This window comes from Hoplias malabaricus, chromosome 3 (assembly GCF_029633855.1).
Source record: "Hoplias malabaricus isolate fHopMal1 chromosome 3, fHopMal1.hap1, whole genome shotgun sequence".
NCBI lineage: Eukaryota > Metazoa > Chordata > Actinopteri > Characiformes > Erythrinidae > Hoplias > Hoplias malabaricus.
The window spans coordinates 1,375,664-1,399,663 of record NC_089802.1 but is presented as its reverse complement, the minus strand read 5'-3'; the positions used below and the strand labels follow the sequence as shown (position 1 = coordinate 1,399,663).

Here is a 24,000-nt window from a genome sequence, read left to right as displayed (position 1 = left end):
GTAAGATACAAATACTACCCTAGGGTTCCTTTAAACTCATAAGTGCCTGTAGTAAATGACACAGCAGAGCATTATGGGTAGAGGATTACCAATATATTCCATGTTGTCCGGTCTGGGGAGGCCTTACTGAGGCTAGCTAGCTTACTTCTACCATCAGCACTGCTGTCAAACAAAGCCATGAAATCCTCGTTTTGGCCATCACTGAGAGAGAGAGAGAGAGAGAGAGAGAGAGAGAATGAAAATTAGTGAAAAGTAATATAATTCATATCACTGCATTCTTTGGATGCTTCTGAGTAGAAGATTTTGAGCCAACAGCCAACCCACGTGCGGAAATCGGCATTATCAATGTTCTTCTCCCGAATTCTGCCATTTTTTTAGTTTGTCCAGAATGCCTAGCTCTGAAAGACATGTTTTGCCACTCGTGCTCTTATACCAATCTTACTATTACACGCCAGTTTTGACTCAACCGCTACCATAACCCTGTTGGAGACGTTCTGATCTTCAGGTGTGAGTCACTATTCCAGAGAAAATGTTGAGAGCGTGAAGATAAAATATCCTTTTTCAAAGTGACAGCTTAGTGACGACAGCTGCGTTACGCCTCAGTCTAGGAATGTGAGGCGAGGGGAGTCGTTTAAAGGCACAGTCCCTGTTTAAAATGCATAGAATGCATGCGGACATATGGCCGTCCCATCAGCTCACGTATTCAAATACCACAGCACATCCAGCACGGGTGAATCAAGCAGATGCCTGATCTGCACCATCAGCATCTGCTCTCCAGCCTTGTGTGTACTGGAGTGTGTGTGTGTGTGGGGGGGGTGAAAACCCTAACCAGCTGGTCGAACATAAAGTACGCCTGACGCTGAATTTACATGGGCATTCCTTCACGTTGCAGGGGAAAGGGGATCAGAGAAAGACAGTTATTGAGGAGCAGGCAAAGGGAGGGGGCAGCACTAGGACATTCTGCATTCAGAAGCTCTATAGCATCTCAGGAGACTGTTCGAGGGGAGGGTGACGGCAGCTGCTGGACAATAGCCTCCCATTGTGTGCACACTTCTCCTTTCACTGCAGCCTCATTTGACAGAAACTCGAGAGGCTGCCTTCTCGTTCTCCACCTCCTGCTCACGACAAAGCATCCCCCCACTGCCCTACTCTTTATCAGGCAGCAGCCGCCAGTTCACAATAGACATTGTCTTTGGAAAAAGAAAGAACCCCAGCTTCCAAACCTCAGCTGTTGCTCCTCTTTCCAGAACAGACCCCCAAATCCCCCTTAAAGCTTAGGAGATATCACCCAAGCATGACACTCACTGCCTGCGGCTAAGAGCACACAAGCCTCACAGATAGACAGCATGCGGGGGCATGTCTCACATCATCCACTTCAATGAAAAAATGTTTGATTTGTTGTTAAGAAACTCAACACACTGCCCAGGAACATGTGGCTACTGGGCAGATACCAGCACAACTTCTACAACATACACTGTGCATTGGACGGCTTTAGCGTTAAGGCCTGTGTGCTGAAATGTGTTGGTCGAGGATAAAGGCTGGTGTCCTCCAGCACCTTGTTAGAGACTGAAGTTGTACCAGGATTTATATGTTAATAACTATCAGATAAATGACCCTGTGTTAATTGTGTGTACTCTGTGCAGTATAGTGGCTTTCCACCATCACAGCAGGAGTGTTCAAATGGTCTCTTTAGTGATTCAGAGTCATCTTCACAGTCTTTAAGTCTACAGCAAAAACACGTTGAATCTTTTTATTTATATCTTCATTAAAACCTTGTAAATCTTTCTGCAGATTTCGGTAGGAATTTGCTATGACACGAGAGGTACAGGAAAGTAATACCACACTCCAACACATCACTCATATTCACTTCAGGTAGTGTTTTGTACCTGGGGCTAACGTTGGCCTGCTGGTTCACCTGTGTGGTGCTGTTTGAACGCCGCAAGTTCTTTATGGCACGGGAACTTCCAAACCCAGTATCAACCTGTCAACAACAGCAGGCAACAACACGGAAATTAAAGACTTCAGTGGCATGACAAGAAGAAAATGTGGTTACACCTTAGTAATGAATACCCACTAATGCACGGTTTCACCCAATCATAAGCAATCATAGGCACATCTCTGACAGTCCTACAAGACAACTTTGTGCAAGAAAGTAATTCCTTGGAAGACACCGCAAAATGATGGACGCTTCTTTAAAGAAAAGCTATTTAGATGAAAGTGCAGCATATGTTCTGACTTAATTCACTCCCAGGACTACACTCTTGATTATAACTTCTTGTGCAGCAGGTTAGTGTCGCAGTCACACAGCTCCAGGGACCTGGAGGTTGTGGGTTCAATTCCCACTCCGGGTGACTGTCTGTGAGGAGTGTGGTGTGTTCTCCCTGTGTCTGCGTGGGTTTCCTCCGGGTGACTGTCTGTGAGGAGCGTGGTGTGTTCTCCCTGTGTATGCGTGGGTTTCCTCCGGGTGACTGTCTGTGAGGAGCGTGGTGTGTTCTCTCTGTGTCTGCGTGGGTTTCCTCCGGGTGCTCTGGTTTCCTCCCACAGTCCAAAAACACACGTTGGTAGGTGGATTGACGACTCAAAAGTGTCAGTAGGTGTGAGTGTGTGAGTGAATGTGTGTGTGTGTGTTGCCTTCCTGGGTGTGTTCCTGCCATGCACCCAATGATTCCAGGTAGGCTCTGGACCCACCGCGACCCTGAACTGGATAAGGGTTACAGATAATGAATGAATGATAAGTTCTTGTGTTATAATGAAAATCATTTATAAAAGCATGAAATCATATAATACTATAAAAAATGACCTCAGAAAATCAGATTTTGCAATAAATCATGGTGGTTTAGTGGTGAGCACGTTCGCCTCCCAGCGCTGGGATCTTGGGTTCAAGTCCCATCTGGGTGGAGTTTCCCTGTTCTCCCTGTGTCTGCGTGGGTTTTTTCCGGGGTCTCCGGCTTCCTCCCCCAGTCCCAAAAACATGGAGGGTAGGTGTTTGTGTGAGCGCTATATAAGTGTAACGATAGATAGATAATAACTGTATAATTAATGAAATCAGGTAAATAGACTGCATTACTGGGGGGTGTGAGACTCACCAGTGTGTTGCGCTTTCCCCGACCATCGCTGGCCACAGACACAGAAATAGAGCGAGAGAAGTGCTTCCCCGCTGATGCGCTGCTGGGTCTGCGGCCCATTGAGAGCTGTGATCCGCTCAAGCTCAGGTCCAGAGTGTCACCGGCTCCTCCGGACTGGATGGACGAGGGACTGCGAGTGGTGTGCATCCTCCCTCAGCCTGAACAACAACAAAGGGCACCGATAGAATGTATTTAAAGAAAATTAAAACACTGACTGCGAGGGAAGTGTGGTAAAACAGTCAACGGGACAAACTCTGAACCAAGGTAATAGCTTTTAAAAGGACATTATCCAATGGTAATTCATTCAGCTGAACACGTGAATTAGTTATAAACAGCCAGTAACTAAGGAAATGTGTTACTAACGGTCAGTTCTAGTCTTTTGAAATGCTGTGCACTGTAAACACTTTTTATACCGTCACCATTAATGAGGAGAAGAGAAGAGGAAACTCGGCATGTTTGAGCAGAGGAAGAATGCCGTACTAGTCAAAGGGTATTTTATTTCCATGGCCAAAGACCCCAAGCCACAATTTCATCCTTATTTAGACATGTAACTGTTAATATCAATCCTATTGTTTGAAGCAGGCCTGAGCCATGGGACGTTTGGCAGGGCACACGAGTCCAGCAGCCTGAGCCCATTGTGATCTGTGTGCACAGATTGGTGTCAGTTTTCAGTTCTGTATTGTTTCCGCACCCACACTGACCCAAAAGCAACGTGGACAGCAACAGTGCACAAACAATAAAGAGCCAACTGTGAATTCAGTTTGAAAAACCTTGCCTTATAAGAATGTTACTTTAAGCAACATGCATTATTATTATTATTATTCATTTATTGTTTATCATCAAGGTCATCAGTTAGATGGCAAACAATCGCCCACTACCGTAGCACTAATACCTCTTACTACTAATACCTACCAACGCACACACTGTGAAATATTATAACAAGTCTGTTTTTGGGGATCTACGCTAATCTGAGGACATTTTGATACTGTTCTGTGTCTAATGCAGATAGCAGGCATTTCAGTGTAGTCCTGCTTCCTCGTCTGAGTCTCTCCAACCACAGCATTGAACCCGTGTTCATGTGAGAGCTCAAAGTCGAGGTTAAACGGAATCAAAAGCCCTGAGAAATTAGCGATGATTAAAACGAGAATGGGGAAGAAAGATAACAAAGCAAAAGTGACTAAAAGCTTGTGCCTCAGTGTAAGGCTCTTGCACTTGAAAGTAAAAACAAGTTTGTTCTCAACAGTGGCTGAAACTGGTAGTTCTAAAAAGTGCTGTGGTTTGATCCTTGTGGTATTTTGAACGAAGCATGTCACAGACGTTTTTTAAACACTTGAAAAGTGTTCCCTTATGGACAGTTTGTCCTCTTTAAAGACTCCATATCATGGAACAATAGCTTTCCCTCATTTTTCTTGGATGGAAAGTTTCATATTTGCAAAATGTCACACAGACGATGGGTTGTATTAGGATGTATTTTAGATGCATATCTTTTAACAACCCTAATTTTTGTGTGCATGCGTGTGATAAAGTTTATGTGACAGCAATGGTAGTCTGATGTGGGTGTGTGTGTGTGTGTGTGTGTTGTGCTGGTGTAGAGTGGATCAGACACTGCGGTGCTGCTGGAGTTTTTAAACCCTGTGTCCACTCACTGTTAGATTTACCTACATAGTTGGTCCACTTCTAGTCCCTCATCAGTGACACAGGACAGTTTTGGCTATTCTCAGTCTAGCAGAGACACTGAGGGGTTTAAAACCCAACAGCACTGCTGTGTCTGATAAATAATGTCTATTATAAATCTGTGTAACTGCAGAGCTAAGACTGACCAACTACCCAACACCTGTTCTATGGTGGTCCCGTGGGGTCCTGAGCTCTGAAGAGCAGGATAAAAGAAGGCTAACTCAGTATGAAAAGATGGACTACAGTCACTAAGTATAGAACTGAAACATGATTATGGTCAGTCAAGGTAATAAAATAGACAACGAGAGTATAAAGTGTATTTAAGTCCTATTCATTTGTGAAGATTAACAGTGTAGCTGCACTACATCACCCCAAAATCTTACCATAAGTGGCCCTGGAAGTAAACCAGATTAAAGTGTATAATATGGGCCCTGTAATAAAATAAGCTGAGACAACAGCAGTATGAAGATAGTTGAGCTAGTCACCACTAACAGTTAGCTACCAGATAAAAAACTGAACAGAGTAATTATTTAAATCAAAACACTCACTATGCATCCTATAAAAAATTACGATATTGTACATATTACCTGACCAGGCGCATCTCATTTAGAAATCCGTTCCACCTTAAATGGTGCAGCGGTTACATTAACTCCTGCTGTATTTAAGGTGGAATGGAAAATTCGGAAAATCCATATTCAACCTCACTGCAAAACTAGATTCTTCTTTACTCCCACACTCTCAAATAGCACAGAAACAACACGATTAGGTTTTAAACTTACCTAAGATCCGTACCGCACCGCTTACATCCGTTTTCTGGCGCAGTTAATCGTAGTTTTATCTCCGTTTCTGGCGCTGATTTGCGGCTGATTTCTGTCAGCTCCGCAGCGTAAACACTCCGTATCCAACATTACAGCGCAGCACCATCACTTGGCAACCCGAACCGCGCAAAAACTCCGCCCCCTCCTCGCTGTGATTGGTGGCTCCTGACGTTTACCGAGTGTTGATAGGCTGTGAGGTGGCGTCCATTTAAAAACCTGATTAAAGGCGTGTCGGGGAGCGTCTCAAATAGTTCTGTACTCATTACTCCCTGGTGCACTTTGTAGTTCATGAAAAATTACATCCTAAAATTTAGAGGCATATTTGTTATCTTTTTAAAAATGCTCTTTACATCCCATTAGCAAAATTAAAAACATTTCATATGAAAGAAAGAAAATGAAGAAAGTAGGAAAGACAATAAATGAATATATATTGTTTGACGAAATTATACTAAAATAAATAAATATTAGGAAAATTAAAAAACATTTTATAAGATCAAAGTGGTTACAGATCATTTTAGAGAAAGAGAAAGCAGAAAGAAAGAAAGAAATGAAGTAGGAAAGAAAAAAACAAGGGAATGAGCACAGACTTTTAAAAAAAAAGACAATTTTCTTTGCTGATAAACATCATTAGTGTCTTTATGAGTTTAAAGCCATTAAACAAGTTTAATAACATAATCATTTCAGACACGAGGATACAACAAAGGTTGGATATATTAAGTTCTATTCCAGAAAGACTTTACATTCAGCATTTTAAAAATCAGTGGGATTTCCAATCAAGGCACAACATTAAGCAGGTGGTTAGGACAATATCCTAAGCATTCATTCTTCACATTTTATAGTGGCCAGTCATGTCTTGAAGTGTACAGCAAGCTTCCAGACCTCGGCTCCTTTGCTGAGAGTGATGTCCGCAGAGAGAGCATCCAGTCCAGACAGGACAGGGGCAGATTTCTCCTCCAAATGGCTTTCCATAGTGCCACCGATGCTGTGAAAAGAAGGGGGGAGGGGGTTGAGGAAAGGATCAACAGTTAGCGTTGTGGCCCATTGTCCTCAGCACACGCATTCCTTTTCTCTCCTTTAGCCAGCTGCCCGCTCCGGAGGAGACTCCAGCAGGCCTCAGCTGACAGATGGAAGCCTGGAGGGGTCAAAGTGTGGCTCTATAGACTCTAAAGAACCTTGGTCCCCAGGGGACAGCTAGGTGCAGGAAAACTGCTTTGCTGTGATTGAAATAATCCAGTCTGGAAGAGAAGCTTAAAGGTCCTTGTTTAATAAAATGTGATAATGTAGTCACTGTCCACATATTAGTGTTTAACTGTTTACTGTGTTTCTCTATTGATGTGAATATGGATTCTTATTCTATATACATTCTTCATCCAGGTCAGGGTCGTTCTACACAGTCACTACACCCTATCAGCATGTGTTTCTGGACTGGGGAGAACACACAGATGGAACAGTTTTTCCCACAGGTTTATTACATCCTAGTCTTTTATTTAGTTAACATCTCAGATTAATTTGCTATTACTACATTATAAGGGTGTGTGATTTAAGTCATTGATCAAGCAGTTCCTGATACTTCAAAAAGAAGTATTTTATATTCAAGGCCACTTCAGGGAAACATAAGTGGCTTCTTCTGTGATAAAACCCCAAAGAACGGTTTCAAACCTTTATTTTTAAAGGAGTGTATTAACAGAATAACTGTTTATGTAATTCACACTTCAACACGAGGGTTAGATGTCTGTGTTTTCTTTATCTCCAGGAAAGGCAAATGCAATAGAAACAGCTTGTGTGGCCATATGTGGCCATATAAATACCTCAGTGCTCTCCCACCACAAACACTGGGGTGTATTGTGCATTATTGGAGAACACTTTCATTTGATTTAACATGTCTTAATCTGAGCTTTCTTGCCAAAAGTAGGACACTGAAAGATAGCAATTCTACTCTTGTATTACATGTTATTTACACATTTAAATTCATAGCACCGTTTAAAAAAATGCAGATGTATCATATATAAATGATTCTCACTCAAATTGAGATAAGTAGCTGGTCTCAGAGGTGCTGTCTGTCTTCAAGAGCAGAATTTCATGAAGCTCCAAAGTGAAAAGCTCAACATCAGTAACATCCAGGAACTCTTTCACCTCTCTTCTCTCATCCGCCGTCAGCTTCTTTCTGAACTCCTCAGAGAGTCTGGGGAAAGGGTCCTGAAACATATGCGATAAAATAATGTTAGTCTGTATTTTATCATTATTTTGTAAAAAATATATAAAAACACATGGTAATAATTTGTTTTTCATTGTTTATTCTTCTTCTTGCTGTCATCCATCTAACTACGAGTTGCCTCAAAAATAAGTACAATTATTATTTATACTATAAATATACACTGATGTTAGCTAGCTGCTAGCTGGTAGCTAGCAGTTGTAACAGTTGGATCGCTCAAATAAACATCCATTATTCACTGCCAAACTCTCACCAGTGAGCCTCTAAAGGGATTACAAACAAACAATCATCAAAAGCATTAGCAAACATCAAACAAACATTGCTCACTTCTACCCTTTTAAAAAGTGCATTTTAAACAGACAAAATGTTATAGCATCAACATGTGAGAATTTCTCATGAGACCCAAGACATATCTCAGTAACTACTACAATCTCTCGTTCTTATTGCCTTATTTTTATTTTCTTTTTCTTTTTTTTATGGATGTTGTTTTATTTTATTTAATTCAAGTGTATTACCACTAGATACCTTGTTGTTTTAACATTTCCTTAATTCACTTTTTTATTGTGAAGCAGTTTGGTCGACACATGCTGTCTGTTAAATGTGCTACATCAATAAAGCTTTCTTGTCTTGACTTGTTTGTAAACACACCAAATTCATGCTCTGTTTACTGTGACGTAAACATAGCTTATTTAAAAAGTGAGAGATGCACAAATAATACTAGCTGAAAGAAATAATTGCATGCTACATACGAGATCCCAACTCCACTCCAGAACCCTGATATAGTTTTGTCTCCTACCACTTTAACATGGAACTCCATTTCCTTTCATAGCCGTATTTCACACGTGGGTCTAATGTCTTCAATGCGCAGACGGTGGCACAGACTTTAAACAAAAGCCTGGCACACTCTGACCAACACTTTCCCTGGATTTATGACACACACAGCCTCAGGGTCAGGGGTCACAGGGGTCAGTCCAGTGATGTGGTTAAATGGATCGAGCAGAAGGGAGTTTATTGGACCCTTTTGTCTACTAATTGAAATACTCATGGCTGGAATTCCAATGCAGAGAGGAAAACAACATGAATACATACTTCCAGGTCGAATAACAAGTGTGTGTAAGTCACGCAAGCTTAATTTTAGTCTTAATTTTAGGAGACTGTTCAGCATTGTAGAGGATAAATAGCCTTTAACAGCAAACAATAATGGCTTCATAAATAAAGTACAAGTGTATGATAAGTGAATAAGTCATTAATTAAGGAGTCATTACTCTCAGATTATCACTAAAATACTTTCACTAAAGCTGTGGGATTAGCGTGTTTTTAATTTAGCAAACTTTACAGTGGAATAAAATCAGAACAAACTCTACACATGACTTTTTTTGGACCTTAATTTATTTTTATATTATTTTTATTTTATTATAGTTTTAAAGTATTTAAATCACCAGAAGTATTCATTCATTCATTGTCTGTAACCCTTATCCAATTCAGGGTCGCGGTGGGTCACAGGGCAACACAGACACACACACACACACACTCACACCTACGGACACTTTTGAGTCGCCAATCCACCTACCAACGTGTGTTTTTGGACTGTGGGAGGAAACCGGAGCACCCGGAGGAAACCCACGCAGACACAGGGAGAACACACCACACTCCTCACAGACAGTCACCCGGAGGAAACCCACGCAGACACAGGGAGAACACACCACACTCCTCACAGACAGTCACCCGGAGGAAACCCACGCAGACACAGGGAGAACACACCACACTCCTCACAGACAGTCACCCGGAGGAAACCCACACAGACACAGGGAGAACACACCACAGTCCTCACAGACAGTCACCCGGAGGAAACCCACGCAGACACAGAGAGAACACACCACACTCCTCACAGACAGTCACCCGGAGGAAAGCCACGCAGACACAGGGAGAACACACCACACTCCTCACAGACAGTCACCCGGAGCGGGAATCGAACCCACAACCTCCAGGCCCCTGGAGCTGTGTGACTGCGACACCTACCTGCTGCACCACCGTGCCGCCCTATCACCAGAAGTATGATTAAGTAAAATAAATAATTTAGATTACATTAGAAACCCCAGTCACAGCAAACAGATGGCAACTAGCACACTTCAAACAGCTGAGTGTTTTCAAAGCACAGGTGTGAAGGTGGTGTGGGTGTGAAGAGCTCACCTGTCCTTTCCTCAGTTTCAGTTCACTCCTCCAGCAGGTGATCAGCTGCCAGCTGCTAGTGCTCTGATCCAGTCTCTTCTCTGCCAAGGCCTGAGGACGCAGAGCAGAGGATAAACAACCCCACATTCACTCATCCTGCTCTTCCCACTCATTCACTGATCACTCGATGGCCCTGACATATGTAAACCCTTACTCAGTGAACCTGCTCTTCTAAACATTAATCTAACTATCCACTCACATTAGACACAGGAATATATAAAGATGTCTATATATCAGTCCCAAGTCCATTTATTAAAACAGAACTCCAAAAACATTATAAAGGAACTGTTTCTGTGATGTCACAAAATCCAACAAATTAACATCTGAGCATTTATTCAGCCTGTAACCCACAGTTGATTGAGTTAAGCTTCTTTAATGAAGTATAGTATATTTATGTCTTAAATATCTAATTCTTAAAAGCAAATTTAAAAATAAACAAGAGAATTGGACATAAATCCACGGACTAGTTCGTAAAAAGTAGGTTTTGCAAATTATGAAAATTAGCTCCAAAACACAGTGGTGTGTTCTCCCTGTGTCTGTGTGGGTTTCCTCCGGGTGACTGTCTGTGAGGAGTGTGGTGTGTTCTCCCTGTGTCTGTGTGGGTTTCCTCCGGGTGCTCCGGTTTCCAGTAGGTGGTAGGTGGATTGGCGACTCAGAAGTGTCTGTATGTGTGAGTGAATGTGTGAATGTGTGTCACCCTGTGAAGGACTGGCGCCCCCTCCAGGGTGTGTTCCCGCCTTGCGCCCAGTGATTCCGGGTAGGCTCCGGACTCACCACGACCCTGAACTGGATAAGGGTTACAGACAATTAATGAATGGAAGACTGCGATACACCTTTACCCTTTGCATTTTAGCACCAACAAATGTTCCTTTTCAAATCTTTTGAAAATTCTCTCACAATGTTCAGAACAAAGTATATGAGCCACGCCAACTCTTTCCTGCAAATACTGAGCATTCGGTGGCATCTCTTGTAGTACCATGTTTACCTTGTTTACCTGTCTATACTGAACTGTTTCAAAATAGTGGAACCTGAATATTCTGTAAATATCTGACTGTTCACCCCTGTTCCAACTATTTTGGAGTGCGTTGCAGGGAATAGATTTGTAAACTATACTGTTATAACTTGCAAGCAACAATGAGCAAAACTATTATAATCTTGTATTACCTTGGCCACATTGCTGGAGATGTCTTGCTCCATTCTGAGAGATTTCTGAAGGTAGGACAGGAGAGATGAGCTCGGATGTCCTCCAGTCTTCCCAAGGAAGCGCAGGCCAGTCTCCAGAGCATTTACAGCACTGCACACATCAGTGAAGGAGCGCAGTACTGTCCTCATAGAGCTGCACACGGAGCTCTTCAGAGGCGTCTGCGCAGACAAACAAGGGGTAAAAGCATACTATCGTCTGTAATGAAATTAATGGCTTAAAAATAAATAAAGCTTATCCTAAACGTAAGTACATACTGCCTTCTTACATTGTTACACATCTGCGGCAACAACAGCTTCTACTCTTCTGAGAAGGTACTAGATATTGGAACACTGCAGTTAGGATTTGTGGCGAACATTAAATGAGATTAGGTCCTAATTTTGATGAATGGTTTTGAATCACTAACTCCAGAAAACTCAGTTCCTCTGTGTGTGTGGGGGGTGGGAGTGGGGCGGGGGGTTATACTCTTCTAGGCATCTGCTGGACATTGAGATTTGGGACCTTAAGTAATTGTGCAGCTGCTCCAGTGCAACTTGTACTTTTGTATGGAGAATATTCCATCTGTGGGTGGGTACATCCTAAAGTAGCTGACTTTTACTTCAGATTAAACACAGTGTTCGTACTCATTAGTTACGATGTATAAAATTGTTTACCTGGGGTATGTGTGTCCTGACATTTTTCAGGACCTCTGAGAAGTCTTGATGGTGCCTCTTCAGATATTTTTCAGTGTCCTGGAAGTTAAAAACAATCATTCTATTATACTTTTCTAAATATTGCAGAAACTAGTAGAGTCTGGCAGTTTTGAATTATGTAATAGATGTATGGTAAACAAGGGCGGCACGGTGGCACAGCAGGTAGTGTCACAGTCACACAGCTCCACGGGCCTGGACGTTGTGGGCTCGATTCCCGCTCCAGGTGACTGTCTGTGAGGAGTGTGGTGTGTTCTCCCTGTGTCTGCGTGGGTTTCCTCCGGGTGACTGTCTGTGAGGAGTGTGGTGTGTTCTCCCTGTGTCTGCGTGGGTTTCCTCCGGGTGACTGTCTGTGAGGAGTGTGGTGTGTTCTCTCTGTGTCTGTGTGGGTTTCCTCTGGGTGACTGTCTGTGAGGAGTGTGGTGTGTTCTCCCTGTGTCTGCGTGGGTTTCCTCCGGGTGACTGTCTGTGAGGAGTGTGGTGTGTTCTCCCTGTGTCTGCATGGGTTTCCTCCGGGTTACTGTCTGTGAGGAGTGTAGTGTGTTCTCTGTGTCTGCGTGGGTTTCCTCCGGGTGACTGTCTGTGAGGAGTGTGGTGTGTTCTCCCTGTGTCTGCGTGGGTTTCCTCCGGGTGACTGTCTGTGAGGAGTGTGGTGTGTTCTCTCTGTGTCTGCGTGGGTTTCCTCCGGGTGACTGTCTGTGAGGAGTGTGGTGTGTTCTCCCTGTGTCTGCGTGGGTTTCCTCCGGGTGACTGTCTGTGAGGAGTGTGGTGTGTTCTCCCTGTGTCTGCATGGGTTTCCTCCGGGTTATTGTCTGTGAGGAGTGTAGTGTGTTCTCTGTGTCTGCGTGGGTTTCCTCCGGGTGACTGTCTGTGAGGAGTGTGGTGTGTTCTCCCTGTGTCTGCGTGGGTTTCCTCCGGGTGACTGTCTGTGAGGAGTGTGGTGTGTTCTCTCTGTGTCTGCGTGGGTTTCCTCCGGGTGACTGTCTGTGAGGAGTGTGGTGTGTTCTCTCTGTGTCTGTGTGGGTTTCCTCCGGGTGACTGTCTGTGAGGAGTGTGGTGTGTTCTCTCTGTGTCTGTGTGGGTTTCCTCCGGGTGCTCCGGTTTCCTCCCACAGTCCAAAAAGACATGTTGGTAGGTGAATTGGTGACTCAAAAGTGTCGTAGGTGTGAGTGAATGTGTGTGTGTGTCTGCCTTGCCCTGTGACGGACTGGCGCCCCCTCCAGGGTGTGTTCCCACCTTGCGCCCAATAATTCCAAGTAGGCTCTGGACCCACCGCGACCCTGAACTGGATAAGGGTTACAGATAATGAATGAATGAATGTATGTAAATAATGTATTGATAGTCATGACCAAGGGCTTTTGTTGTAGCCTGATGTTGCTGCCCAAGTGGGGACTTGAACCTCTGGCTGAGAGGGCGGCACTCGTCTTATGCACTACACTATTGTAAGTTAGTTCACTAACTGTTTGGATGCGAGGTTTTCCAGAAAGGAAGCGTCTGCTGAGCTGTCTCTCAGCAGCCTGTAGGTCGTAGTCAGTGGCCGTCTGCTGACCCTTGACTAGGGTGTAGTTACAGTGCGCTAACACCAGGGGCAGCAATTCCTTCTCTGGGTGACACACAGCAAGCTGAGTCTCACACAGCACCTCCAGAGGCACACTATAGTCACTGCAGGACAAAAAGAATAGGTTACAATGATTTCATTAACCCCTAGATGTCAAGTTATTACCCTTACATTTCGGTTACATTCTTTATTCACAGATTCAGGACTGTACTTTCAAATTCTGATGTAATAAAAATGTTGTACGCCAAGTGTAATTATATGTTGTTTTGTTTTGAATTTGTTTTAAGTCACAAAATTCAACCACACACAGACACACACACACACACACACCTGTCTTCCTGATGGCTGAGTTTTCGAGCCACTCGCACCAGGCTGTTGTGAGTTTCTGAGAGCAGGTCTATCAGAGCATAGAGACAGGAGCCTGGACCATGGCGATTAAGAGACAGATACCCGCCACAGCTTTCCAGACTAATGTCCTTCACACACAGCTCAGGATCCACATCTGTTGGAGGTAACACACACACACACTTCAGTAAGACATCAACACAACACCTGAGCGAATTCACACACAGAGTGTTTTTTAATGAGAATAAAAATGACATCCACTTTTTGTGAACTATTTTGAATTGTAGGGAAGGGCACTTCAATTAAATATGAATTTGCAAGGCATTATTTAAAATATATTAAAATGAAAACAATATAAGGCAATCAGGATTTTAGAATATAAGCATCTTACATAGTTTATATTTCACTCAGTCTCTCACTATCACTGCACTATATTAAACCCAGACTCAGATCAAATATGACAGTGGTTCATACTAGATAAGATATATATACACTGAAAAAGGAAGCCCAACTTTTTTTTTTAGTATAAACAGACACATCTTATTCATCTATTTTCACGACAGTTAAGATTATGAACCTAGTCACATTATTTTTCAACTCAGAAGCTGGAAAACAGCTGTAACGTATAGTTTTGTGTTCTGTTTTGTATTGTTTCTGTTCTGTGCTCCCCTTGTCATGTGACTGCCCCCCCCCCATGGTTTAATGGTTAGCCGTGTTTAGTGTTTAGCCATGTTTAGTGGTTAGCTTTGTTTAATGGTTAGCTTTGTTTAATTGTTAGCTTTGTTTAGTGGTAAGTGTTTAGCTTTGTTTAATGGTTAGCTTTGTTTAATTGTTAGCTCTGTTTAGTGGTTAGTGTTTAGCTTTGTTTAATGGTTAGCTTTGTTTAATGGTTAGCTTTGTTTAGTGGTTAGTGTTTAGCTTTGTTTAATGGTTAGTGTTTAGCCCTGCTTATAGTTTAGCCCTTGTGTTTAGTGTCCCTCTGTCTAGTCTCCTTTAAGTTATTGTAATAAAGCCTCCTGCATATACCTCCATCCCTTACTCCTACACACCCGCATTATTACAACAGCAGCTTATGAGTGAGTGATTTAGCTGAAACCAGACCAGAGGAATTCATTAAAACCATGTTAAAAGCTTATACCATTTAATCTAGTCCTCTAATCATATTCAGAGTCAATCTGAAGTCTCATCAGGCAGCTGCAGTAATCCTTTTGTGCTTCCTTCTTTTGTCTAAACAGTTACACAACTCAGATGGAGGTTCTTCAATCGCACTGGTAGAGGGTAGGCTTGAGGCAGCTCATATTTCGTATAAGAAAATATAACCTTGCAGAGAAAATATCTCAGTTTATCACCTGAAACGGATTCGTACTTGAGTTCTTTAAAAACCTATTAAGGACAACACATCTTTTGTGAGGATCTCTCACCTTTGTCTGACAGCTCCATTCTGAGGATGTTCCACACGCAGCAGAAAGTCTTCACCCTTTGAGTTAGAGTGCTCCTCTGATGGCCTGTTTTAACGTGAAAACCCATATACATCAGAACATTTTATGAGTACATCTGAAAGAATCTGACAGGGTATGAATGTTGCTAATCCTTGAAGGCACCCACCTGCAGGCATGCTGTGCAGCAGTGTAGCAATGGAGTGATCGGCTGGCTCACAGTGAGCAGGGACCATTGTTAGCAGATCAGACAATAGTGATGCCAGATCAGGAAGATGAACAAGCTGTCGAATGCACTGCACCTGTCACACACACACACACACACACACACACACACACAGATTGAGTTGTTAGCACCAGCAAGGACACTACTATTACAAAATTATTAATTATTTTTGGCTAGAAAGCTGCAGAGACAAAAAATAAACCTAGGATGGCACCTGTGTCAGCCCCAAGAGAGACATGTTGCTTCTATGTGATGCAGGTCATTGTAAATGAGGGGATTTTAACAAGTTCCCTTGGCTCATATTGTGATAAGTGTGTAAGGAATACGAGGAATTGAAGGCAGCTTTGGACTGGACTCACTCTATTAATGAAGAGAGAGAGCAGAGGAACCGGGCTAACAGCCTTCTTCTGAGCTATGAGCTGAGAGAGACGTTCCACAGTCAGAGGGTCTGGAGGGGTCCAGAAAGCTGAGTGGTTGCTGGGACAGTCTGAAGGGAGGGGCAGGATGCGACTGGGGTCTCCCTTGAGCACCTTAATCAGAGTGCTGTTAGACAGCTTCTCATCAGACACAATGTGTTCCTGAGCATCACTGAGATGTCTGTCCAGATCCTGAACACAGAGAACAGAAGAGAACCATCGGCATCGACCAAGCAACAACACAGCAGTGGCAAACAGAAAACAAGGAACACACAGAAAAGCTTCTTCCCGTCTACTAGACTACTGTTTTCATTCATTAACCTTCTGTAACCACTTCATCCTCATCAGGGTTGAAGTGCGTCCGGATCAAAACCAGAATCATTGGGTAAGAACGCACCTGGACAGGGCACCAGTCCACTGCTTCACATCACACACTCGCACTGACACCTACGGACAGTTTCACACATTCACCCTGTCACTCTCACACACACACACCTGTGGACAGTTTCACACACTCACCCTGTCACTCACACACTCACACCTGTGGACAGTTTCACACACTCACCCTGTCACTCTCACACACACACACCTGTGGACAGTTTCACACACTCACCCTGTCCCATCACACTCACACCTGTGGACAATTTCACACACTCACCCAGTCACTCACACACACACACCTGTGGACAGTTTCACAAACTCACCCATTCACTCACACACTCACCCAGTCACTCACACACACACACCTGTGGACAGTTTCACACACTCACCCTGTCATTCACACACTCACACCTGTGGACAATTTCACACACTCACCCAGTCACTCACACACACACACCTGTGGACAGTTTCACACACTCACCCTGTCACTCTCACACACACACACTCACCCTGTCACTCTCACACACTCACACCTGTGGACAATTTCACACACTCACCCAGTCACTCACACACACACACCTGTGGACAGTTTCACAAACTCACCCATTCACTCACACACTCACCCAGTCACTCACACACACACACCTGTGGACAGTTTCACACACTCACCCTGTCATTCACACACTCACAACTGTGGACAATTTCACCCAGTCACTCACACACACACACCTGTGGACAATTTCACACACTCACCCATTCACTCACACCTGTGGACAGTTTCACACACTCAACCTGTCACTCACACACTCACACCTGTGGACAATTTCACCCAGTCACTCACACACACACACATGTGGAGAGTTTCACATATTCACCCAGTCACTCACACACACTGCTATTTTCTGGAATGAAAAATGAACTACACCAACATTTTCACATCTTTTCTCTGAACTGACCCTTAAGACCGGATCGATGACCGTCCTGCAAACCTCCTTCTCCCACTGCTCGCGGGCCTGACGAGAAGACCACTGAGATGAACCCTGCTGGACACCACCTGGTAGAGGATAAAAAAATGTAATGCCTAAGTGCATAGACATGTCTTCACAAGAAATTTATATTAAAGTTAAATACCTACAATTGTGGGGAACTGCAGTTCTCTCTGGTTTGTTTATGTTCAGATGCTCTGCATCATTTAAGGTGGAATTTTACGTTTGAGAATAAAAACGACATGGACGTAGATGTAAATTTTCTTTAAGTTTTAAATCACTGTTTGAAACTGTGTTCAGTTTCATGCAGTTAGCAGTCTCTCAAATTTAGAGTGTGTTACTTCCTAAATAATATGAAACAACAAAAATGAGTCAATAATACCCACCTATGGAGCAGGAATAAAGCAATATTCATTTATTTATTCATTGTCTGTAACCAGTTATACAGTCGCGGTGGGTCTGCAGCCTACCCACACACATACTCTCACACATATGAGATAATATTTAGAGTCGCCAATCCACCTACCAACGTGTGTTTTTGGACCGTGGGAGGACAGTCACCCGGAGGAAACCCACGCAGACACAGAGAGAACACACCACACTCCTCACAGACAGTCACCCGGAATGGGGCTCGAACCCACAACCCAGGACCCTGGACACTACATTTTGCGCCACCTTACCACCCAATAAAGCAATATCCTCATCTCTTTTTGTGATTTTCAAGGTCTCCTGCCATTTCTGTGCCATGAGCAGAGAGAGGAAGCCTAGCACGTCTGACAGAGCCACTTTGTTTTTTACTCATTTACTGAAACCGGGGCTTCGTAACACGAGCACCGACCTGTGGAGAGATGTGTGGAGGTGTTCAGGATCAGATGGACAGCGATGGCTGTGTCATCCCAATTCAGATTCAGAGTTTTCCCAAGAGTCTCCATGTCTTTCTCAAGGTGGAGCCACAGAAACTCACGCACATTGTCAACGCTGGGGTGGATCATTGCACTAATGCCCTGCAAAGAATTTCAAAAATATTCATGAGTGTTTAAGGACTACAGAAAACAGACGTATTGCCATTACCAATTATATGTTTATGAGACGTACAGACAATGTCAAGAACAAGGCAAGACAAGACGTCATATTTATGATAGTGTCATTTGTGAGATTCCGCTTTATTTGCATTGATACAATGTTTATTCCATCCCAGCTAACTCTAAGTCTAACGTGCTCCATGTACCTGGCGACTGAAAGCGGATCCTTGCAGCATGGCCATGTGCAGGCAGAGCCGCAGCACACTGGACTGGGCCACGGTCAGATCTCTGTTTGGAGCTTCAGATCTGTGGGCAGCCTGCCCCAGGATATGACCTGCTCTGGTCTGATCCCCCAGATTTCTGTGAACTTGAGTAAATCCTTGTACTGAGCTGTGGTGTGAACCACCAATTGGCTCTTTACAGGTGGCACAAATGGACTCAACCATTGGCTTCCCACACTTTTGAAGAAAGAAAGCAAGAAAAATGACATGTTATCTCCTTTATTAAATATAAATCTCAGAGATGTTTCCACAGCACCTACGTTCAAGGTTCAGAGTCATTACATAACGTAAGTTAGTCAGATTTTATTCTACTATGAAGTGATCAGTTTGGTACAACAGAGTTGTAGGGCCACGGCGTTGAAAAAAAAAAGTTTCACAGAACAAAGTCAGAATTCTGGGAATATCTCGGAACAATTCTGGGAATATTCCCGGTATAATTCTGAGAAAAATCTCGGAACAATTCTGGGAATATTCCCAGTATAATTCTGAGAAAAATCTCAGAATAATTCTGGGAATATTCTCTGAATAATTCTTCACTGCATGTATAAAGGAGCAGACACACAGTGTAATTGTGGAATGCCGTGTGTTGCTGAAGTTGTACTATGGGTTAGATTTCAGGAATAAACACTCAGTTCTCTTCCACATCAGGACCAGATTGTGATTTGTTTTTAACCCTGAATCGGTGCGCGAACCCATGGCATGTAGTTTCACAGGATACAATTATTGGATTAATATGGATTAATAATCACGAAAATGATAGTTCTCCAAATTCCTAAGATTTCTGTAAATATTATGACTACATTCCTGGAATTATACAGACCTTTGTTACTCAATTATTCAGAGAATATTCTCAGAATTCTGACTTTATTCTCGGAATCTTATTATTATTTTTTTTTCAATGCCGTGGCTCTAAATCTCCGTCGTAGTTTGGTGATGATATAATTTGTTGAGTGTTATGACATACGTGATGAAATTCAACGTAATGCAAAAAGTGACACAACTCACCTCTCCAACAAAACACGCATGACCTTTACTACAAGCTGTGAATAAAAGACAACATGAAAGAAACGCGTTGGCAAAGGTCTACAAAAAGGAGTGGGAATTACATTCTGTGTCTCATGTAACACTTCAGCCTGTCAGACTACAATCACATTTTTCCAACTTACTGTACATCGTCAGTTTTTTGTCAGGCAGCCACTGGCGGGCGATGCTGGTGTTGTCATCTGGCATGGTCGGCAGAAGGGCCTCCTGGAGAAACACAGAAAACCACTCTTGGTGGTTATTCCACAAGCATGAGGGAAATAAGATCTCTATTTATTATAATCAAATGGATCAGAATTAATGGCACACCATAAGGTCACAGTATGTGAAAAGCTGTGACTGTATGAAGAGCGACTAGTGGGCAATGTGGGATAAACATGTTTTCCTCAGTGTTATGAGGGGTTGGACTGTCCAGTGCTGAATTAGCGGCAGTGTAAAAAAGTGGCGGGGAAAACATCTTCAAGTATAAACTGCAACTCTAAGGAATGAAATCAAGTTCTCACTTACCGTCATACCCCGTGGCTGGGAGGCGATGAGGTGAAGAGGGTGGAATAATCTATTTCCATTGTGGAACACAGCATTAGCGTGAACTAGCAGCTCCAGTAGGAGACGTCTCTCAGCCGAGTGATCTGCACTTATCTTTAGCTCAGACACCAGACCTTCACTTTGACTGGACAACAGACTGGAGCAGAGTTCTCTGAGGTACCCCACTGTGTTCTCCCTCACAATATCCTTCAGAACCTCCAGCTCCTGTCAAGGAGCATGGGAAAGTAGAGATTTACAACAGTAGAGATGTACTACAAACAGAGAACTCATAAAGCCATGGACACTATGTATACATAGCACTTCATTTGTTGCTGCATTTTATATAGGGCTGAGGGAAGGAGTCCGGGCATGGTCCTACTCCCAATATGTTGTCATTACATAACTCGAATTATTAAATCAAAACGATTTAATAGTTTGGTTTTATTTATTATTATAATTGGGCAGCACGGTGGTGCAGCAGGTAGTGTGTCGCAGTCACACAGCTCCAGGGGCCTGGATGTTGTGGGTTCGATTCCCGCGCCGAGTGTCTGTGAGGAGTTGGTGTGTTCTCCCTGTGTCTGTGTGGGTTTCCTCCGGGTGACTGTCTGTGAAGAGCGTGGTGTGTTCTCTCTGTGTCTGCGTGGGTTTCCTCCGGGTGACTGTCTGTGAGAAGCGTGGTGTGTTCTCCCTGTGTCTGCGTGGGTTTCCTCCGGGTGACTGTCTGTGAGGAGTGTGGTGTGTTCTCTCTGTGTCTGCGTGGGTTTCCTCCGGGTGACTGTCTGTGAGGAGTGTGGTGTGTTCTCTCTGTGTTCGTGTGGGTTTCCTCCGGGTGACTGTCTGTGAGGAGTGTGGTGTGTTCTCCCTGTGTCTGTGTGGGTTTCCTCCGGGTGCTGCGGTTTCCTCCCACAGTCCAAAAACACACGTTGGTAGGTGGATTGGCGACTCAAAAGTGTCCATAGGTGTGTGAGTGAATGTGTGTGTGTGTGTCGCCCTGTGAAGGACTGGACGTATTCCCACCTTGCGCCCAATGATTCCAGGTAGGTTCTGGACCCACCGCGACCCTGAACTGGATAAGGGTTACAGATAATGAATGAATATTATTATAATTTCTGTGGTATTTCAAAGTGCAACATATCACATTTACCTTTCAATATATTATTATTAGTTGTGGCATTAGTGGTATTGTTAATATTAATACTATTAACATATTTTGATGCCTTATTGCCAATTCAGTGCAGTTTATAATTACTCAACAAATAAATACACAACATAAAACTATGACAGTATTTATACACAAATAACACACAATTTCACCGAATATATATAAACTGTACAAAACATAAATGTGAAATTAATATAATTCTAACACCCCATTTCAATGTACTGCACACTTACAGGTTTAATAAGTAAACTTAAGAATTCACATCCGATACATTTTGACCTCACTGCTGCTAATGCTTTTCTGGTACTACTTCATAGCTTCTTAATGTATTAGTCTGGAGCCAATCCAGAGACTTCCGCTTCCGGGTGAGAGTACGCTGTGCGCGTTTGTTGCTGCCGCTTCTCGCTGGAATTATTATTATTATTTCTTTTTATTTTTCTTCTCCCCCCTCCCTTATCCCTGGTTATTTGTCTACTTTTTCAACTGTTTAACTCCTACGTCTCTCCGGTGGATTCTCTAGACTCCATTTGCGAGTTGCCGCGCTTTTTTTAATTTTATTTTATTTTTTTTCCTTTCTTCCTCCTGTCTCCCATCTCCGGAGTTATCCTGGTGGCTGGCTGGTGCTGCGGGGTGGCAAACGTGGCGAGGCCTCGGGCGTTTCGCACGGGAGTTGTCACCAGCTCTCTTTTTTTATTTTATTTTTTTTTTTTTTTTGCGCCCGCTCTACATTGGTCATGGCGTTCGGGTACACGCCAGCCCAACTCCACACTTTTTGCTTTCATTCTTGACTTGACAGTTCCACGTACACATTATGTCAGTCACTTGGAATAACCCGGCGCCCACGCTACATTCATCGCTCCTCCAGACCTCGACTTACGGCATATCGTTCTTCGGACTCTGCTATTCCGGTCATATGGTCTAGTGGGCGGAATCAGCGCTTCGCATCTCCGTACAGCTCTCGAGGAATCAACGCTGACGTTCTCCGGTCTTTCCCACGAGCCACCCCACTGCCATCGATGCACTGCTCTAACACGTCTCACAGACTTAAACTTGGACTACTCAACTCCCGCTCTATCACAGATAAAGCTCCTTTACTTAATGATCTCGTGGTTGTGAACCACATCAGTGTATTTTTCCTCACAGAGACATGGCAAAAACCTGGTGATCATTTCCACCTAAATCTGTTGACTCCTAGTGGTTTTAGATATTTAGCCAAGCCCAGGCCACAGGGGAAGGGGGGTGGTCTCGCTGTAATTCTTGATGATTCACTTAATGTATGTCTCTGTGAGTTTCATGAGGTAAAATCATTCGAATACATGGCTCTGAAACTGGTCAGCTCAACCCCTGTGCTGTTTCTGTTAATCTATCGCCCACCAAAGACCTCCTCTGACTTCTTCACAGAACTCTGTGAGATACTCACCTTGGCCAGTTCTGCATGTCCAGCTCTGGTCATGCTAGGGGATTTTAACATTCATGTTGATGCTATCTGTTCACTGACAACTGAATTTGAGTCTCTGTTGGGCTGCTTTAGCCTGACACAACATGTTGATTTTCCCACACACTCACATGGCCACACATTGGATTTAATGTGTCCTTCAGGTCTATCTGTTACCTCTGTCTCTGGCTCTATTGTTGGTGTTTCTGACCACAAGCTTGTTGAAGCATCTGTTAACATCTCTGTTTCACGCCAGTGCAGTAAATCTACCGTCTCCTTCCGTAATATCAAAGCTATCGAACCTCAGTCTTTTTCCGCCCTTCTTCAGTCTTCTGCACTTTCTTCTATTTCCCGGCTGTCCTGTCCTGATGAAATTCTGACTCTCTTTAATGACACTGTTTCTGGTGTACTAGACCAATTGGCTCCCTTAAAGACTAGACAGGTCCCTGCTGGTCGCTCCTCCCCTTGGTTCACTCCTGAACTCCGTGCTTTAAAAACCACTGGTAGGCATCTGGAGCGCCGCTTCAAGAATTCTGGTCTTACTGTGCACTTAATGGCATATTCTGACCACATGATTTCTTATAATACTGCTTTAAAATCTGCCCGTTCTGCACACATTACATCTCTTATTAATAATTCTGGTAACAAGCCCAAAACACTTTTCGCTACTGTTAGTAAACTCATTCAGCCACAAACAATCAAAACTTTAACACTGCTGAGCAATGTGAAGTTTTCCATAGATTTTTTAATGACAAGATTGCTAAAATCTACCATCAGCTCCTCTCATCTCCTTCTTCACCTGAGCATTGTTTCCATTTGAGCCCAGCTCATAAACCCCTGGCTAATTTCTCTCCCATTGATCCAGAGCTTATATCAGAGCTTATAGTTAATTCCAACGCTTGTACCTGTCTCCTCGATGCTGCTCCTACCCCACTTCTTAAAAAATATTCCGCCATCATATCCAGCCCCATTTCCCATCTCGTTAATATGTCTTTTGCCTCAGGTTATGTCCCCATAGGCCTTAAAACATCTGCCATCACACCCATTCTCAAAAAACCTGGTCTGAACACAGACAACCTTGATCATTTCCGACCTATTTCTAACCTCCCCTTTTTAGCTAAGCTGTTAGAAAGGGTGGTGGCCATTCAGTTAGAGTCATTTCTGATGGACAATAATCTTTTTGAGCCTTTTCAGTCTGGCTTCCGCACAAAACACAGTACTGAGACAGCCCTTCTGCG

General features: G+C 43.5%; 2 protein-coding genes across 2 annotated transcripts in view; both read right to left on the bottom strand.

Annotated features, from left to right (window-relative positions):
• The window catches only part of cep131 (centrosomal protein 131), a 28,950-nt gene extending 23,245 nt beyond the window's left edge, over window positions 1-5,705 (bottom strand). The window contains exons 1-4 of the mRNA XM_066665642.1: window positions 5,579-5,705; window positions 3,087-3,283; window positions 1,887-1,981; window positions 90-201 (exon numbers count right to left, since the gene is read on the bottom strand). Coding sequence (XP_066521739.1) covers window positions 90-201; window positions 1,887-1,981; window positions 3,087-3,272 — 393 coding nt within the window. The 5' untranslated portion in view covers window positions 3,273-3,283; window positions 5,579-5,705. The remainder of the gene's footprint in view (window positions 1-89; window positions 202-1,886; window positions 1,982-3,086; window positions 3,284-5,578) is intronic.
• A 530-nt stretch (window positions 5,706-6,235) lies between these two features.
• The window catches only part of rnf213b (ring finger protein 213b), a 59,237-nt gene continuing 41,472 nt past the window's right edge, over window positions 6,236-24,000 (bottom strand). The window contains exons 48-63 of the mRNA XM_066662679.1: window positions 20,148-20,390; window positions 19,766-19,847; window positions 19,605-19,639; window positions 18,525-18,776; window positions 18,135-18,300; window positions 17,267-17,364; window positions 15,873-16,121; window positions 15,457-15,589; window positions 15,273-15,356; window positions 13,837-14,008; window positions 13,409-13,610; window positions 11,913-11,990; window positions 11,223-11,420; window positions 10,020-10,109; window positions 7,638-7,813; window positions 6,236-6,599 (exon numbers count right to left, since the gene is read on the bottom strand). Coding sequence (XP_066518776.1) covers window positions 6,464-6,599; window positions 7,638-7,813; window positions 10,020-10,109; window positions 11,223-11,420; window positions 11,913-11,990; window positions 13,409-13,610; window positions 13,837-14,008; window positions 15,273-15,356; window positions 15,457-15,589; window positions 15,873-16,121; window positions 17,267-17,364; window positions 18,135-18,300; window positions 18,525-18,776; window positions 19,605-19,639; window positions 19,766-19,847; window positions 20,148-20,390 — 2,394 coding nt within the window. The 3' untranslated portion in view covers window positions 6,236-6,463. The remainder of the gene's footprint in view (window positions 6,600-7,637; window positions 7,814-10,019; window positions 10,110-11,222; window positions 11,421-11,912; window positions 11,991-13,408; window positions 13,611-13,836; window positions 14,009-15,272; window positions 15,357-15,456; window positions 15,590-15,872; window positions 16,122-17,266; window positions 17,365-18,134; window positions 18,301-18,524; window positions 18,777-19,604; window positions 19,640-19,765; window positions 19,848-20,147; window positions 20,391-24,000) is intronic.